Here is an 18,570-nt window from a genome sequence, read left to right on the forward strand (position 1 = left end):
TTGCTGTTCTTCTATTTTATATATAGTACTGTGAGGTTATTTTGGTCTTCAAATGTAGATTTATATTTGTTTTATGTTTCTTTTAAGCAGTATATAGTTAGCTCTTGCTTTTTTTTCCAATCTGTCAATCTGTGCCTTTTAACTGGGGTATTTAGACCACTATACTTAACTTGATTATTGATATGGTTGGGTTTAACTCTATTGTGTTGTTTTCTCTTTATTCTATCTATGTTCCCTTTTCCTCCTTTTTGTATTATATAATTCCATTTTTTCTACTTTGGTGGCTTATTAATTAAACTCTATTTTTTTAGTGTCTACTTTAAGGTTTAGAGTATTCATCTTTAACCTGTCACAGTCTACCTTTAAGTACAGGTGATCCTCTGTATCTATGGATGTGGAACCCATGGATATGCAGAGTCAACTATTACTACATCATTTTATATAAAGGAGCTGTGCATTGGTGGATTTTGGTATCTGAGGAGGGTCATGAAACAAATCCCCCACAAATCCTTACGGATGACTGTAATATTATACCACTTCACTTACAGTATAAAAACTTTACAACAAAATACTCCCATTTTCCCCTCCTGGCCTCTGTGCTATTGTCATATGTGCATTAAACAGTTAATTACATGTTAAAGAGATTTCTGTCATGTGTCGTTTGTGGATCTGTTTCTATGGATTGATTTTTCTCCTCATTATGGGTGGTATTTTCCTGCTTATTTGCATGCCTATTAAGTTTTAACTGGATACCAGACATTGTGAATTTTACCTTGCTGAATATTTCTGTATTCCTGTAATGTTCTTGAGCTTTGTTCTGTATGCAGGTAAACTCGTTAAGACTTGTTTTTAAGCTTTGTTAGATGAGAATATAATAGCCTTTCATGTAGGGCTAATTCTGCCTACTACCTTTTGGCAATATCCTTCTGAATACTTTATCTGGAATATATCATGTATGAAATGCTTTTTTAAACTTACTTGAAGCAGAAACAGCAGATAACAGTGCCAAGTGTAAATCCATCCTCTTTGGCTGAGTGTTCTTCACTAGGGCTAGTTTATCATCAGCATGACAAGCTGCCATTAGCCCAGCCCAGACAGCAGGATCACCTAAACACAGGAAATACAGTTAGGAGGCTGTCAATATCAACATGTTGCTGAAAAACTACCAAAAATGAAAGTAAGAGTTTACAAATACCAACAAATGAAATATTATCTCCAGAAAAATTCCATTTTCTTAAAGAAAAACTAGTTCATAAGGCACATTACTATATTCATCCTTTAAGATTTGCCATTTTTTCCAAACACATCAGAGGATAAGAAATATCCTATTTAACTCTTCTTCCATGGCTGGTTACGTGAGTTGCCTAGAGTACTACGCTGTTGTGGAAAGGTCAATTATATTCACTTTCACTGAATACCAAGGGCAAGTCTCACAGAGACACTTGTGTTCATCACTGTCCCTATATTAAAGGCTCAGTCATAGGAAAAGCAAGATAACACAATTCTCAGCTCTTAAGAAAAGTCTGAGACAAAGGAAAAGCTCAAGACAATGCCATTTTACCTATGTTTTAACAGCCAAGCATAAAAGTCACTTTATCATTCCAAGGAAGCAATTATGATTACACTGATGTATCCCTTCATCCATTTGATCTTTCCTTCCTTCCTTCACGCCTTGATAGTAGCTTCATGGGAAGAGGGAAAGCCCAATAGCAGTGGGTTGAGAAGGTAATAAAAGAGATTATGAGTATAGACTCCTCTTTTCAAGAAAGTTAATTGTGAAAACAGAAAGCTGGATTGGGATTTGGAACTTAGGCTTTTTAATTTGTTTAGTCTTTTGTTTCACAAATCATATTTTGCAGGTTAATATTTACATGGTTAATATTTTCAGTCCTATTACCCTTGAAAACACAAATGGATAATTTTTAAATCCTACAAGGGGTTCCAGTTAATAATACAGTCATTTAAACATACTTCTTAGCTCTAGTTTTTAATTTTTTTCTTACCTAACTGCCCCATCCAATATATATCTCCTATCAAATGGCTGAAATACATGTATTTCATTTATAGACAGCCAGTATTACCGCTAATTGTACAAGAATCATTAGAAATCTTATGTAGACCCAAAATGTTTGTAAAAAATTAAATACATACCTTGATATTATAAAATAATTTCTGCCCAGATAATGCCTACCTTATTTTAAATATCATAAGACATAATCAAATCCAGAATAAGAAAATGGGGACCATTTCCTAGAACTTATGGTGAGATCTGAATACTATATAATGAAAGGCAGATGACTGAATCTTAGATCTGGATTTTAGGTCTAACAATGCCACTAATTAACTGTGCAGCCACTCTTCCTTTGGAACACATACTTCTACAAAATAAGGCATCTAAATTAGATGATGGCTCAGGTGCCCTCAGGTCTAAAATCCTATAACTGAATGCAACTGAATGCAGTTGAAGTGGACTCAATTTTTGTGTTTCTAAGATTAAGTGAACAACTCATTTAAGGATCTTAGGGTATTCTATAGTTTAGATTTTGGGAGGGGGATGGACATTAGCTGGCAGCAATTTCTTTTGTCACAATTCAAAAGAATTGCTGTCTTCATGAACCCTTCTACAGATAACCAGCAACTCAAATTCCCTATGAAACAAAGTGATAATATAAATATTATACATATATAGGTATATACACATATATATATAATTTATACATATATATGTATGTACACATATATATAATTTATACATACATATATACTAGAAACCTAAAAAAATTTTTAATATGGTTTGCTAAAAATACCTTTTAATATCACAGAAGCACTAATCTAACACACATTGGATTTCTTTCCATTCAATTCTAAATTCCTGGGATAATATTTAAATTTCTGAAAAGATTCCTTGGAGTACCATCTATCAAAACTGTACTTTGTCTAACTAAAGATCTACAAAGGTTAGATGTACACCTACTACACATAACTACAATTACATTCACTTTCACTGGACTCCAAACAAGTCTCAAATAAGCACTCAGCTTCATCAGTCAGTCCCTGTTTTAAGCTTCCTATATGACTCTGCTTCCTTGTTTATGAATTTCTCCAGATAATATGGGAAAATCAGAGAAAATGATTAAAGAAGATCTTAGCTGGGCAATCTCACCTTTCTAAAGTGTATGCCACGTACACAATCAAAGGTTAACATCTATCATTCTAGATCCAGAGTAAGAATTCTTGATATCTAATACTTGTTTGGGAACACCTTTAAAAATCAGAAACTTACCTAACATAGAACATAGATAAAACCAAATGTTTAGGATTTCTTTTTGTTCTATTTCAAAAATGAAAGAAAGAATAAACAACAGGACATTGGTTTACTTGTTTTATAAAATAATCTCTGAAGTTTAGTTAGGATCCTTATCATTTATTGTGAAGATAGTACTGAACCTGTTCTTTGTATGTTTCCCCACAGTCCCTGGCCAAAAGCAATAGCATTCTGATCCAGCAAATGTTTGAAGTGCTCTGGGGGAATATACTGTTTAAAGCTATATTTCATGTTAAAAATAATATTATGTAAAAATATATCCCATGACCCTACTTTGTTAGACATTCCAATCCTCTACAGCACTTCTCCAGCAGTGGTAACGGAAGCATGCTGATGCAGGTTATATGCAGTTCCCCAGTGCCTTTTGTGACCAATGGCATATATACGACTCTGGTTAGAACTAAGAAATTAGTTCAGGTGAGGCCAGCACCTTGGCAGTTCTAACAGTTACCATAGAAGACATATTTCCACTCTTCAAGAAGTTAACTACACATAAAAATAACTAAACATGTTTATTAAATAATTTAGTAGCTATAAATAAACCTCATTAAACCAGACTGAGGGAAAACAGAAATAAAACCACTTTTTGAAAATATATAATTCAGAGTTTCAATAATGGTTAATGAAGTATCTTTAAACAGATATTCCTTTGAGCCTGCTTCAATAACTGATTATCTCTTAAACATCAGTAGCTGAATGCAGTAATCAGATAATATGCAAGATCTTAAAATATTTTAAAATTCCCTTCTTATTTCATAAAAATACAAACTTTGCTTCTTTAACACATATGCAAGATGGACGGAATCCTAAATAAGGAAATGGATCACATTATATTCACCTGGAGAAAGGAGAGCTGCCTTCTGAATGGCCTTTAGTGCAGTATTTTTCTCACCATCTGCTGAACTGCTTCCCATAGCCAACTGATTTACTGCAGTGTATAGTAATGCCTTCTACAACGAGAAAGGAAGGGTGTTAACCAATTCTCTTTATAGCTCCCTGACTTTCAAAGTGACTAAAAGTAGTACTATATTGGATATGATGTGATCCCTAAGCCTAAGAAGAAAAATTATTCATCAATAATATTATTTAACAAAATTATTTAACAGTAAATAATATTATTTAACATTTCCAGTGGTAAATAATAATAATATTATTTAACATTTCCTTTGAATTGGGGCAAACTAACCTTTCCATGATTTGAGTCCAGAATATGAGCCACATTTCCTGCTACCGCACCTCCCTATAATGGTAAACAAATTATTACTTATATAAATGCATAAACTTTCACAAAAAAGTAAAAATTAAGACTGATAAAATCTTTACATTAAGTCATTTGAAAGGTTCAGCTTTATCACATTTGTAACTTTTAAACTCCTTAAGCACCAACTTTAAAAAAGCAGTTTAATATTTTTATAAAAGAAAATCTTTTCTACTATGATCAGTTCAACTCTGCTCTTTTAAAATATTCATTAAAGGTCCAAAAGTTACATGACTTTATAGTAGTAACAAACAAATATACAATTTTCTAACAATATACAAGATTGTGAAACGAAGACTGAAAGAAAAAAAAAGAGAGACCACAAAACTTATTTTAAGATAAACTAACATAGTTTTTACTCCATGAAAATTTAGTATTTTTAAAATGTCCACAGTCCCCAGTAAAATAAGTAACTAAAGTTCAGAGCATCATGAACCTCACCACCACCACCTTAATATTCAACTCAGTACTAAAAGTAAGGAAAATATACGCAGCACGATAGTTTTCATAAAGTCGATCTGAAATCCTTAATTTTTAAAAATTCAATTAGACATTTTACCTGGAAAAGAAAGTGAATTATAAGAATAACGTAACAATCTATACATGTTCAAAAAAGTCCACCTCCTTCTTTGTATCTTCCATAACACCCAGAGCAGTACAACAGTACATGGAAGAAACTCTGTGTACTACTTGCTGAATGACTAATGAAAAACTTCACTAAATAACATAACTCCCTTGCTCTAGTAGTTAATTATTTTCCAGAGTGATAATGTTAATATTGATACTTTAAAATTATATTATATACCACATCATAAGTTATTTTATCTTTTTGCCAGAATTTAGAACATTACTCACCTTTGCATTTCGTTGAGTGTACTGAGCAACCACTCGGGACAACAAAGACCACAGAGCAGGATCAGCTGGGTTACTACAGTGACCATCAAAAGCAGAGGGCTTAGAGACGGTGGTTACTTTAATCACAAAAAGTACCCCCAAAATCAACATTTTATTTAGTATCTAAGTTAAACATCTTCTAGACATCTAAAACAAGTTCAAATTAATTCTCTACGTGTGGTTAAAAGTGACTGAATTTTTAGAAACATACTTTATATCTCCTATATACACCTACAGTTTTTATTAAAATAAGAAAGAAAAATCAGCAGTGTGATGATTACAGAGCCATGAGATCCAATTCAGAAAGGTTAAGGAAATTTAATACGTTGTGTTCGAAGAAAACACAGAGATGAGAACTGTGGAAGGAAAATAAACTACAGATATAACACTTTACTGCTAAAAATAAATCTAATAAATAACCACTGTTGCTAGTGATAACAGCTTTCTATTTTCCAAATTTTGAATATTAATGAATGTTTGAGTGGCCAAAAAATTCCTAAAACCATCAAACTGGACGGTATCAGAAAACAAACTGACAACATCACAAACTTGAGAATTTGTAAGGGCTTTCATATTAAAACAAGGTTTGGTACAGGAGAATTTGGGGAAGATGTTTTGTGGCCAGTTACAGGTCCTGTATGAGTCCTTGTATAAATTGCCTTTACTCAGTATGTCTAATTTTTTTAAAAAGCTTAAAAATCTTTGTCAATTTGTCAAAAATTGTATCTTTATCCTTAAAATTTGCATTTATTGTATTATTAATGAAGTTTCAGATATTTTCTTGTATATTAACCATTTTTATTCCTTCATTTGTGAATAAACTTTTCATGTTCTTACAAAAAAAACCCCATCAAGATTTGGGCCTTAATCTGAAAGATTTTCTGTTCTTTCTTTACCAACTGAATTTTTTATTTAAATTGTTAGAGGTGAAATAACGTGTAGTCAGTTACATGATCCTATGTACAGTTTCATAAAACCACAACTTGGTTTCCAAATATATATGCTTACCTCATTGTATAGTCTTAATAAGGTCCAAACATCAAAGACAACTTCATCAAGTATAACTAGACCCCAAGTTCACAAGTACAGAATTTACCTGTGAACAGCTTTAGATGCTTGTCTCTGCACTGCCACAGTGCGACCTTGCAGTACATAGATCGCTGAAGTAAGAAGGCACCTCTGATAATCATTGTCTTTCTGTTTGCAGTGCTTCAGTAACTCATTAAGTGCAGCTTTTGACAGTGTCGCATCCTTCATTGCCAATCCTAGAGCACAAAGGGCTTGAAGGCTTTCCGTGGTTGGTTCTTTTAAGATAGAGCTGTAAATATATTTTTAATTGCCTATTAGCCATGAGTACAATAGTCTGTAACTATTAAAACACACTTAACAGTTGGTAGAAAAAACAATTTACTTATAGATTCACCAAACTACAGTCCAGCTTTAAGATAACTATAAAACTAAGTTCCATGGTTTCTAGGAACGGTAATTTCCCGGAATTTCTTTTTTTTTTTTTGGCTGTGTTGGGTCTTTAGTTGTGGCACGCGGGCTCTGTAGCTTGCGGCACGCAGGCTCAGTAGCTGTGGCGTGCGGCTTAGTTGCCCCATGGCACGTGGGATCTTAGTTCCCCAACCAGGGATCAAACCCACGTCACCTGCATTGCAGGATGGATTCTTTACCATTGGACCACCAGGGAAGTCCCGTTTCCCTGAATTTCTGAAGCAGTTAAAAGTACCAATGGCCTTTGCAGAGCATCAATAGCCAAATTTCCTTTCTGGTCATTTTATCTACATTTAGAAACAAATATACAGCACAGTCTCTTTGGGCCACAGTTCTAGGTAAATAATTAGAATAATTTTGTTAAAATCTTTAGTTTCAATAAAATCCTAAAAGGTATGAATAATAAAGAAAAATCCTTAACCTAAGATCTGATTTTTATCATTCCCAAAAAGCTTTTGTCTTATTGTTCTGTGGTATTTGAAACAAGAGCAATATATAATAATTACAAAAACTATCTATATCCACCATATTCCAAGTGAGCACGTTTATAATTGAAGGAGAATTTAAATTTTGTATGTAAACATCCAGCTTTTTTCTTTTCCTTCTTCACCTGTGAAATCTGATTTAGCCTTATGGAGGTAAAAGTCAATAATGTTTAGGAATCCTTATTAATTAAAATGAAGAAAACCTTAGCTCTTTATAAACTTAACTACTTCTAATAATAATTATGAATGTTGTACTGTAACAAAACATAGGAACTTTGAAAATTTTGTTAAACAAAGTTCATTAAAATATAATATAAACAGCTGTAACATTATAAAATATCACATACCTACCACTATGTCTTTCTATTATTTGGGGGGAGGGGACAACAAGCTGTTTAGAATTTGATTCTGACAAACAGCTACAAAGTCATGAATTTTCATGGGCAGCTCTGGAGTAAACTTAAAGCATCCATAGTAACTCTTTTTACGATAAGGGTTAATAGATGGAGGCATCCAAATATGGAAGAATATCAATTAGTTACAGTCATTTCCATCAATACAAATAAACCACACCGTAAGTTGTAACTAAAAAAAAAAAAAAGGAAATAGTAAAATATAAATTCCAATACTAACAACAAAAGAAGAAATTCTAATTTGTGTCTTGGTTCAAAAGAGAACAAACCTATATACTCTAATATGTATTAATATACAAAATCTAGGGACTTCCCTGGTGGAACAGTGGTTAAGAATCTGCCTGCCAATGCAGGGGACACGGGTTCGAGCCCTGGTCCAGGAAGATCCCACATGCTACAGAGCAACTAAGCCCGTGCACCACAACTACTGAGCCTGCGCTCTAGAGCCCACGAGCCACAACTACTGAGCCCGCATGCCGCAACTACTGAAGCCCACACACCTAGAGCCTGTGCTCTGCAATAAGAGAAGTCACCACAAATGAGAAGCCCGCGCACTGCAACAAAGAATAGCCCCTGCTCACCGCAACTAGAGAAAAGAAAGCCCACACACAGCAACGAAGACCCAATGCAGCCCCCCCAAAAAAATAAAATACAAAATCTAAATTATTACTGAAATGACTACATCCCATTAAGCTAACACATGCTGAATGCACAGTACCTGCATGTTGTCCTGTACCATGTGCCAGAATTTTACATGTAGCTATTTATATCATAAATTCTATGATGCTGGTAACCAGATTTTTTCCCCTTATGTATTGAACTTATTCACACTCCCTCTAAGCACCGAGGACACTGCTTTGTTCCCAACATAAGAATGCCAAACAAGATCAATAAAGAACGGGTAACTGAATTATTCATAGAAAGGAAGTCAAAGAAAAGAATGCAAAGGGGCAGGAAAGGGAGCAGTTTGCAGTGTTCAGTTTGAAAGATGACATGCAGAGAACCAAAAACAAAGAAGAAAACATAGATCAGATAAAATACCTAGCCCTGGATCCAACAATGCAAAAAAAGGAGGGAAAGGTTTTCTCTCATAAGAGGAGAAAAGAATAAGAAAATATTCTACTATTTTTCCCCACTTCTACTAATGTTCAAAACAGTTTCATTTACTGTTTTAAACAGTAACCCGACTAATCTAATCATAACTAATTTGGCGTTACTTTTGCTCTTGATTACTGAAGCAACATATTAGCATCTATGATTCTTATTCTCAAGCTATTTGCAAATTTGGATTTTCTGAACATATATTCACATTACATGAGTATATCCATGTAAAGTGACAAGATTTTTAAAATTCTGATTGGTTTTCTCAAAATAGGTAAGAGGAGGAGAAAGAACTGCTTATTATACAAGAAAATTACCTTAATCAGGATGGAACAAAAGTATCACCACGAATAAACAAAACCAAAGCTTATCCTATAGAAGTCATTCTCAACTAGTACCATCTAGTCATCTCCATCCCCCTAACCTTTGGCACGGGAGCATAATTTGGAGATGTGGAGGCACTTCTTCGGTTTTCACAATGATTGAGGAGTGCTGTTAGCATCTAACAGACGGGGGACAGGGATAAGATCTTCCTGCAATGGGGGAAACAATTCTGTACTATGAAGATCAGTACCACTGAAAAGGCCAACAGAGCACTCATTGATAACCACTGTCCAATAGCATCCATTAATCATCTGCACCTTTTTAAGGAATTAAGGTCAACTTTCCCCGCACACAAAAAGTTTCGAAAAGTCAAAAAATACCATATATGGCCTCCCTGGTGGCACAGTGGTTAGGAATCTACCTGCCAATGCAGGGGTCATGGGTTCGAGCCCTGGTCCGGGAAGATCCCACATGCTGCAGAGCAACTAAGCCCGTGTGCCACAACAACTGAGCCTGTGCTCTAGAGCCCGTGAGCCACAACTACTGAGCCTGTGTGCCACAACTATGAAGCCCATGCCTAGAGCCCATGCTGCACAACTAGAGAAGCCACTCCGATAAGAAGCCTGCAGAGACTGGAACAAAGATGGCGGAGTAGAAGGACGTACTCTCACTCCCTCTTGTGAGAACACCAGAATCACAACTAGCTGCTGGACAATCATCGACAGGAAGACACTGGAACTCACCAAAAAAGATACCCCACATCCAAAGACAAAGGAGAAGCCACAATGAGACGGGAGGAGGGGCACAATCACAGTAAAATCAAATCCCATAACTGCTGGGTGTGTGACTCAGAGACTGGAGAGCACTTATACCACAGAAGTCCACCCACTGGAGTGAAGGTTCGGAGCCCCACGTCAGGCTTCCCAACCTGGGGGTCCAGCAACGGAAGGAAGAATTCCTAGAAAATCAGACTTTGAAGGCTACTAGGCTTTAATTGCAGGACTTCGAAAGAACTGGGGGAAACAGAGACTCCACTCTCGGAGGACACACACAAAGTAGTGTGAGCATCGGGACCCAGGGGAAGGAGCAGTGACCCCATAGGAAACTGAACCAGAACTAACTGCTAGTGTAGGAGGATCTACTGCAGAGGTGGGAGAATGGCTCTGTCTCACTGTGAGGACAAGGACACTGGTAGCAGAAGTTCTGGGAAGTACTCCTTGGTGTGAGCCCTCCCAGAGTCTGCCATTAGCCCCATCAAAGAGCTCAGGTAGGCTCCATTGTTGGGTTGCCTCAGGCCAAACAACCAACAGGGAAGGAACCCAGCCACACCCATCAGCAGTCAAGTGGATTAGAGTTTTACTGAGCTCTGCCCACCAGAGCAACAGCCAGCTCTACCCACCACCAGTCCCTCCCATCAGGAAACTTGCACAAGCCGCTTAGATAGCCTCATCCACCAGAGGGCAGACAGCAGAAGCAAGAAGAACTACAATCCTGAAGCATGTAGAACAAAAACCACATTCACAGAAAGATAGACAAGATGAAAAGACACAGGGCTATGTACCAGATGAAGGAACAAGATAAAACCCCAGAAAAACAACTAAATGAAGTGAAGATAGGCAACCTTCCAGAAAAAGAATTCAGAATAATCATAGTGAAGATGATCCAGGACCTCGGAAAAAGAATGGAGGCAAAGATCGAGAAGATGAAAGAAATGTTTAACAAAGACCTAGAAGAATTAACGAACAAACAAACAGAGATGAACAATACAATAACTGAAATGAAAACTACACTAGAAGGAATCAATAGCAGAATAACTGAGGCAGAAGAACGGATAAGTGACCTGGAAGACAGAATGGTGGAATTCACTGCTGCAGAACAAAATAAAGAAAAAAGAATGCAAAGAAATGAAGACAGCCTAAGAGACCTCTGGGACAACATTAAACACAACAACATTTGCATTACATGGGCCCCAGAAGGAGAAGAGACAGAAAAAGGACCAGAGAAAATATTTGAAGAGATTATAGTCAAAAACTTCCCTAACATGGGAAAGGAAATAGCCACCCAAGTCCAGGAAGCCCAGAGAGTCCCATACAGGATAAATCCAAGGAGAAACACGCCGAGACACATAGTAATCAAATTGGCAAAAGTTAAAGACAAAGAAAAATTATTAAAAGCAGCAAGGGAAAAATGACAAATAACATACAAGGGAACTCCCATAATGTTAACAGCTGATTTCTCAGCAAAAACTCTTCAAGCCAGAAGGGAGTGGCATGACGTACTTAAAGTGAGGAAAGGGAAGACCCCACAACCAAGATTACTCTACCTGGCAAGGATCTCATTCAGATTCGATGGAGAAATCAAAAGCTTTACAGACAAGCAAAAGCTAAGAGAATTCAGCACCACCAAACCAACTCTACAACAAATGCTAAAGGGAATTCTCTAAGTGGGAAACACAAGAGAAGAAAAGGACCTACAAAAACAAACACAAAACCATTAAGAAAATGGTCGTAGGAACATACATATCGATAATTACCTTAAATGTGAATGGATTAAATGCTCCAACCAAAAGATACAGGCTTGCTGAATGGATACAAAAACAAGACCCATATATATGCTGTCTACAAGAGAACCACTTCAGACCTAGGGACACATTCAGACTGAAAGTGAGGGGATGGAAAAAGATATTCCATGCAAATGGAAATGGAAAGAAAGCCGGAGTAGCAATACTCATATCAGATAAAATAGACTTTAAAATAAAAAATGTTACAAGAGACAAGGAAGGACACTACATAATGATCAAGGAATCAATCCAAGAAGAAGAAGTAACAATTATAAATATATATGCACCCAACATAGGAGCACCTGAATACATAAGGCAACTGCTAACAGCTATAAAAGAGGAAATCGACAGTAACACAATAGTAGTGGGGGATTTTAACAACGCACTTACACCAATGGACAAATCATCCAAAATGAAAATAAATAAGGAAACACAAGCTTTAAATGACACAATAGACTAGATAGATTTAATTGATATTTATAGGATAGTCTATCCAAAAACAGCAGATTACACTTTCTTCTCAAGTGCGCACGGAACATTTTCCAGGACAGATCACACCTTGGGTCACAAATCAAGCCTCAGTAAATTTAAGAAAATTGAAACCATATCAAGCATCTTTTCTGACCACAATGCTATGAGATTAGAAATGAATTACAGGGAAAAAAACGTAAAAAACACAAACACATGGAGGCTGAACAAAACGTTACTAAATAAGCAAGAGATCACTGAAGAAATCAAAGAGGAAATCAAAAAATACCTAGAGACAAATGACAATGAAAACACGACGATCCAAAACCTATGGGATGCAGCAAAAGCAGTTCTAAGAGGGAAGTTTATAGCTATACAAGCCTACCTCAAGAAACAAAAATCTCAAATAAACAATCTAACCTTACACCTAAAGGAACTAGAGAAAGAAGAACAAACAAAACCCTAAGTTAGCAGAAGGAAAGAAATCATAAAGATCAGAGCGGAAATAAATGAAATAGAAACAAAGAAAACAATAGCAAAGATCAATAACACTAAAAGCTGGTTCTTTGAGAAGATAAACAAAATTGATAAACCATTAGCCAGGCCCATCAAGAAAAAGAGGGAGAGGGCTCAAATCAATAAAATTAGAAATGAAAAAGGAGAAGTTACAACAGACACCACAGAAATACAAAGCATCCTAAGAGACTACTACAAGCAACTCTATGCCAATAAAATGGACAACCTGGAAGAAATGGACAAATTCTTAGAAAGGTAAAACCTTCCAAGACTGAACCAAGAAGAAATAGAAAATATGAACAGACGAATCACAAGTAATGAAATTGAAACTGTGATTAAAGATCTTCCAACAAACAAAAGTCCAGGACCAGATGGCTTCACAGGTGAATTCTATCAAACATTTAGAGAAGAGCTAACATCCATCCTTCTCAAACTCTTCCAAAAAATTGCAAAGGAAGGAACACTCCCAAACTCATTCTATGAGGCCACCATCATCCTGATACCAAAACCAGACAAAGATGCTAAAAAAAAAGAAAATTACAGACCAATATCACTGATGAATATAGATGCAAAAATCCTCAACAAAATACTAGCAAACAGAATACAACAACACATTAAAAGGATCATACACCACGATCCAGTAGGATTTATTCCAGGGATGCAAGGATTCTTCAATATACACAAATCAATCAATGTGATACACCATATTAACAACTGAAGAATAAAAACAACCATATGATCATCTCAATAGATGCAGAAAAAGCTTTTGACAAAATTCAACACCCATTTATGATAAATACTCTCCAGAAAGTGGGCACAGAGGGAACCTACCTCAACATAATAAAGGCCATATATGACAAACCCACAGCAAACATCATTCTCAATGGTGAAAAACTGAAAGCATTTCCTCTAAGATCAGGAACAAGACAAGGATGTCCACTCTCGCCACTATTATTCAACATAGTTTTGGAAGTCCTAGCCACGGAAATCAGAGAAGAAAAAGAGATAAAAGGAATACAAATTGGAAAAGAAGAAGTAAAACTGTCACTGTTTGCAGATGACATGATACTATACATAGAGAATCCTAAAAATACCACCAGAAAACTACTAGAGTAGTAGTGAATCTAGTAAAATTGCAGGATACAAAATTAATGCACAGAAATCTCTTGCATTCCTATACACTAAGGATGAAAAATCTGAAAGAGAAATTAAGGAAACACTCCCATTTACCACTGCAACAAGAAGAATAAAATACTTAGGAATAAACCTACCTAGAGAGACAGAAGACCTGTATGCAGAAAACTATAAGACAGTGATGAAAGAAATTAAAGATGATACCAACAGATGGAGAGATATACCATGTTCTTGGATTGGAAGATTCAATATTGTGAAAATGACTATACTACCCAAAGCAATCTACAGATTCAACGCAATCCCTATCAAATTACTAATGGCATTTTTTACGGAACTAGAACTAATCATCTTAAAATTTGTATGGAGACACAAAAGACCCCGAATAGCCAGTTTTGAGGGAAAAAAATGGAGCTGGAGGAATCAGACTCCCTGACTTCAGACTTTACTATAAATCTACAGTAATCAAGACAATATGGTACTGGCACAAAAACAGAAACACAGATCAATGGAACAAGATAGAAAGCCCAGAGATAAACCCATGCACCTATGGTCAAATAATCTATGACAAAGGAGCCAAGGATATACAATGGAGAAAAGACAGTCTCTTCAATAAGTCGTGCTGGGAAAACTGGACAGCTACATGTAAAAGAATGAAAATTAGAACACTCCCTAACACCATACACAAAAATAAACTCGGGCTTCCCTGGTGGCGCAGTGGTTGAGAATCTGCCTGCCAATGCAGGGGACACGGGTTCGAGCCCTGGTATAGGTAGATCCCACATGCCACGGAGCAACTAGGCCCATGAGCCACAATTACTGAGCCTGCGCGTCTGGAGCCTGTGCTCCGCAACAAGAGAGGCCGCGATAGTGAGAGGCCCACGCACCGCGATGAAGAGTGGCCCCCACTTGCCACAACTAGAGAAAGCCCTCGCACAGAAATGAAGACCCAACACAGCCATAAATTTTAAAAAATAAATAAATAAATAAGTAAGTAAATAAATAAAATTTAAAAAAATAATAATAATAAACTCAAAATGGATTAGAGACCTAAATGTAAGACCGGACACTATAAAACTCTTAGAGGAAAACAGAGGAAGAACACTCTTTGACCTAAATCACAGCAAGATCTTTTTTGATCCACCTCCTAGAGTAATGGAAATAAAAACAAAAATAAACAAATGGGACCTAATGAAACTTAAAAGCTTTTGCACAGCAAAGGAAACCATAAACAAGACGAAAAGACAACCCTCAGAATGGGAGAAAATATTTGCAAACGAATCAACAGACAAAGGATTAATCTTCAAAATATATGAACAGCTCATGCAGCTCAATATTAAAAAAACAAACAACCCAATCCAAAAATGGGCAGAAGATCTAAATAGACATTTCCCCAAAGAGGACATACAGATGGCCAAGAAGCACATGAAAAGCTGCTCAACACCACTAATTATTAGAGAAATGCAAATCAAAACTACAATGAGGTATCACCTCACACCAGTTAGAATGGGCTTCATCAGAAAATCTATAAACAACAAATGCTGGAGACGGTGTGGAGAAAAGGGAACCCTCTTGCACTGTTGGTGGGAATGTAAATTGATACAACCACTATGGAGAGCAGTATGGAGGTTCCTTAAAAAACTAAAAATAGAATTACCATATGATCCAGCAATCCCACTACTGGGCATATACCCAGAGAAAACCATAATTCAAAAAGACACATGCACCCCAATGTTCACTGCAGCACTATTTACTGCAGCACTATTTACTATTTACTATTTATAGCCAGGTCATGGAAGCAACCTAAATGTCCAGCGACAGACAAATGGATAAAGAAGATGTGGTACATATATACAATGGAATAGTACTCAGCCATAAAAAGGAACGAAATTGGGTCATTTGTTGAGACGTGGATGGATCTAGAGACTGTCATACAGAGTGAAGTCAGTCAGAAAGAGAAAACCAAATAACGTATATTAACGCATATATGTGGAACCTAGAAAAATGGTACAGATGAACCGGTTTGCAGGGCAGAAACTGAGACACAGATGTAGAGAACAAACGTATGGACAGCAAGCGGGGAAAGCAGCGGGGGTGTGGGGATGGTGGTGTGATGAATTAGGCAATTGGGATTGACATGTATACACTGATGTGTATAAAACTGATGACTAATAAGAACCTGCTGTATAAAAAAATAAATACAATAAAATTCAAAAATTAAAAAAAAAAAGAAAAAGAAGCCTGCACACCGCAATGAAGAGTAGCCCCCTGCTCACTGCAACCAGAGAAAAGCCCACGCGCAACAACCAAGACCCAACACAGCCAAAAATAAAATAAAATAAATTAGTTTTAAAAAATACCATATAAGTAATCACAGATATCAGAGACTGTTATTTTATTAAATTATCCCAAAAATAAAGAAACAGTTACAATTTATATTGGTGTATATACACATTTTTAAAGACTCAACTTTAAATGAACTTTATCAGGTTAACCTGAATAGGAAAGAGGAAAAAAAGTCTCTTTGGGAACTTACAGGGCCAAAAACAAGCCAGTTAATGACTGCCTTCATTAAAATTTTATGATCCTAAGAGATGAGCTGATCAATTACTGTTTTAAAAAAATAAATAATACACACAGAGTACAGGATGGTTTTGAAGGATTGGATGAATCCAGAATTAAGAATTAAGCCATGATCTCTAGCTCCACCTGTGACTATCAGTTCAGAACCAGGTGGGTCCAATCCCTGTTGTTCACAAAAATGTTCCTGAAACATTAAGAACTTCATTTTACGTTCCTCCAAATTTTAACCCAATATTTAAGTATCTGGTCATGTCGAGTGTTGATGTCAACTATACATACCATTTAAATAACAATGTCTTGGCTACGTCCATTTTTCCTTGTTTATACTCTGCTATTGCCAGAGCTGTCAAGACATGAGCTTTGTCTTGCTCTGATTCAACAGTAGACAAGGCTCTCTCATAGGCTGTTACATAGAGTTGGAAACAAAAACAAAACAATATAAAAGCAATCCTGACTGACAAATGGTGGGATTTTTCCTTTCCTAACCCTATTTTTTAAAAGGGTCTAACTAAAATTACATCTTATTGTTCCCCTGCTCTCAAGTGAATGGAATAAAAATTTAGAATATCTAACTTGATTTAGCTGTTCCAAGGTGGTTCTAGGAATATCATTCGGGTTATTATGTGATATTTCTCAATTTTCTTCTTTAGAATCTATAGGCAGGTTTGAATCAGTATCTTCAAAAGAAGTGGAGGTCTACAGTCATTGAGGTATCACCCACATTCCCATGTACAGACCAGCAACTCCATTAAGCAGTACTTAAAATGAGCTGCACACACATAGGCTGGGCCATATATGTGAAAATGCACTCAATAAGCATTTTTGGAGAAACCAAAATTTATTATTACTAACAATGGTTGAGGCCTTCATTTGTCAGAAATATACACTGAAACACTGTGTAGTAGTAAATACTTGCTTTCAAATGCTACCTTATACATGTACCCTAAGTAATCTTGGGTCTGTTTCCTCATCTAAATAATAAAGATAACATTCAGTTCGTAACACTGCTAAAAGGACTATTCATCATAATAATGTACTAAAGGAAGGAACAGATAAAAAGTACCTCTTAACGTTCCTGACTTTTAGTCAGATTTTTAATAAACACTACAACCCCTACTCCCATCTTAATATTACATCTTTCTGTATGTAAGCTCATCATGATTAAATTCTTCTCAGCTCTGGAAAAGTAGAAAGTATCCTTTAGCTTTAAGCAATGCACTTACCTTTGCTGCTCTCTTTATACAGACCCTTCATAAATAAAGCCAATCCAAAACCTATGATGTCTTCTAACTCCTCAAGGGGTGTTGACTTAAAAGCCTGGATAGCTTTATCATATTCACCAATAGAGCTAAGAAGCAAAACATAACTTACTTTTAATATCAAAAATCATTTTGGCTTATATCATGAAAATTCAGAAATATTATTACACTAAAGCTCTTTTAACAACTTAACCTACTTCATCTATCAGTGTTAAAGCTGTAGAAAAGCCTTTTATTAAAATAGAAGGCATATCACTTATTTCCAACAGGATGCACTAGGGGGATTTAACTTCACACTTTTCTTTTAAATTATGTGTGAAAATGAACAGTTCTGCTGAATTACAGTCTTTTTTTTTTTTAACAAACTTGAATTAAACTGTTATAAAAATAATTTCAAGTTGACTTTGATACAGAACTCTAATTTTTTAAGCTTAATATGTTAGTTAAATATTACCCTATGAGCATCTTTGACAAGCTTAGCAAGTCATAACCAAACCCAGCCTTTGTGTAAACTGTTTATCTGCACATCCATTTTTTTTGGAGGGCATATAGATACACTAAAATCCCACAGACAAAACTACACATTATCTTTTCTGTATTTAATAGGAATAAAAGTAAAAATTGTTATACATGATACTAAAGTAGAATGCTTTTTAATAACAACAAAATAAAAAAACGTGTTTTGTTTACTTAAAAATGAAGAGAAGCTGCCACCACCTGGAACAGACTCACTGTACCTTTGAGACTCTGATTTCT

At 35.8% G+C, this 18,570-nt stretch overlaps 1 protein-coding gene across 3 annotated transcripts in view; it reads right to left on the minus strand.

Moving 5' to 3' along the window:
* The window catches only part of SKIC3 (SKI3 subunit of superkiller complex), an 85,071-nt gene that overhangs the window by 17,560 nt on the left and 48,941 nt on the right, over positions 1-18,570 (minus strand). For all 3 annotated transcript variants that reach the window (XM_059916791.1, XM_059916792.1, XM_059916793.1), the window contains exons 29-35: positions 17,779-17,903; positions 16,835-16,958; positions 6,574-6,795; positions 5,439-5,511; positions 4,512-4,565; positions 4,164-4,275; positions 979-1,107 (exon numbers count right to left, since the gene is read on the minus strand). In XM_059916791.1, the coding sequence (XP_059772774.1) occupies positions 979-1,107; positions 4,164-4,275; positions 4,512-4,565; positions 5,439-5,511; positions 6,574-6,795; positions 16,835-16,958; positions 17,779-17,903 (839 nt within the window). The remainder of the gene's footprint in view (positions 1-978; positions 1,108-4,163; positions 4,276-4,511; positions 4,566-5,438; positions 5,512-6,573; positions 6,796-16,834; positions 16,959-17,778; positions 17,904-18,570) is intronic.

Source organism: Balaenoptera ricei, chromosome 3, assembly GCF_028023285.1.
Source record: "Balaenoptera ricei isolate mBalRic1 chromosome 3, mBalRic1.hap2, whole genome shotgun sequence".
NCBI classification, from domain to species: domain Eukaryota; kingdom Metazoa; phylum Chordata; class Mammalia; order Artiodactyla; family Balaenopteridae; genus Balaenoptera; species Balaenoptera ricei.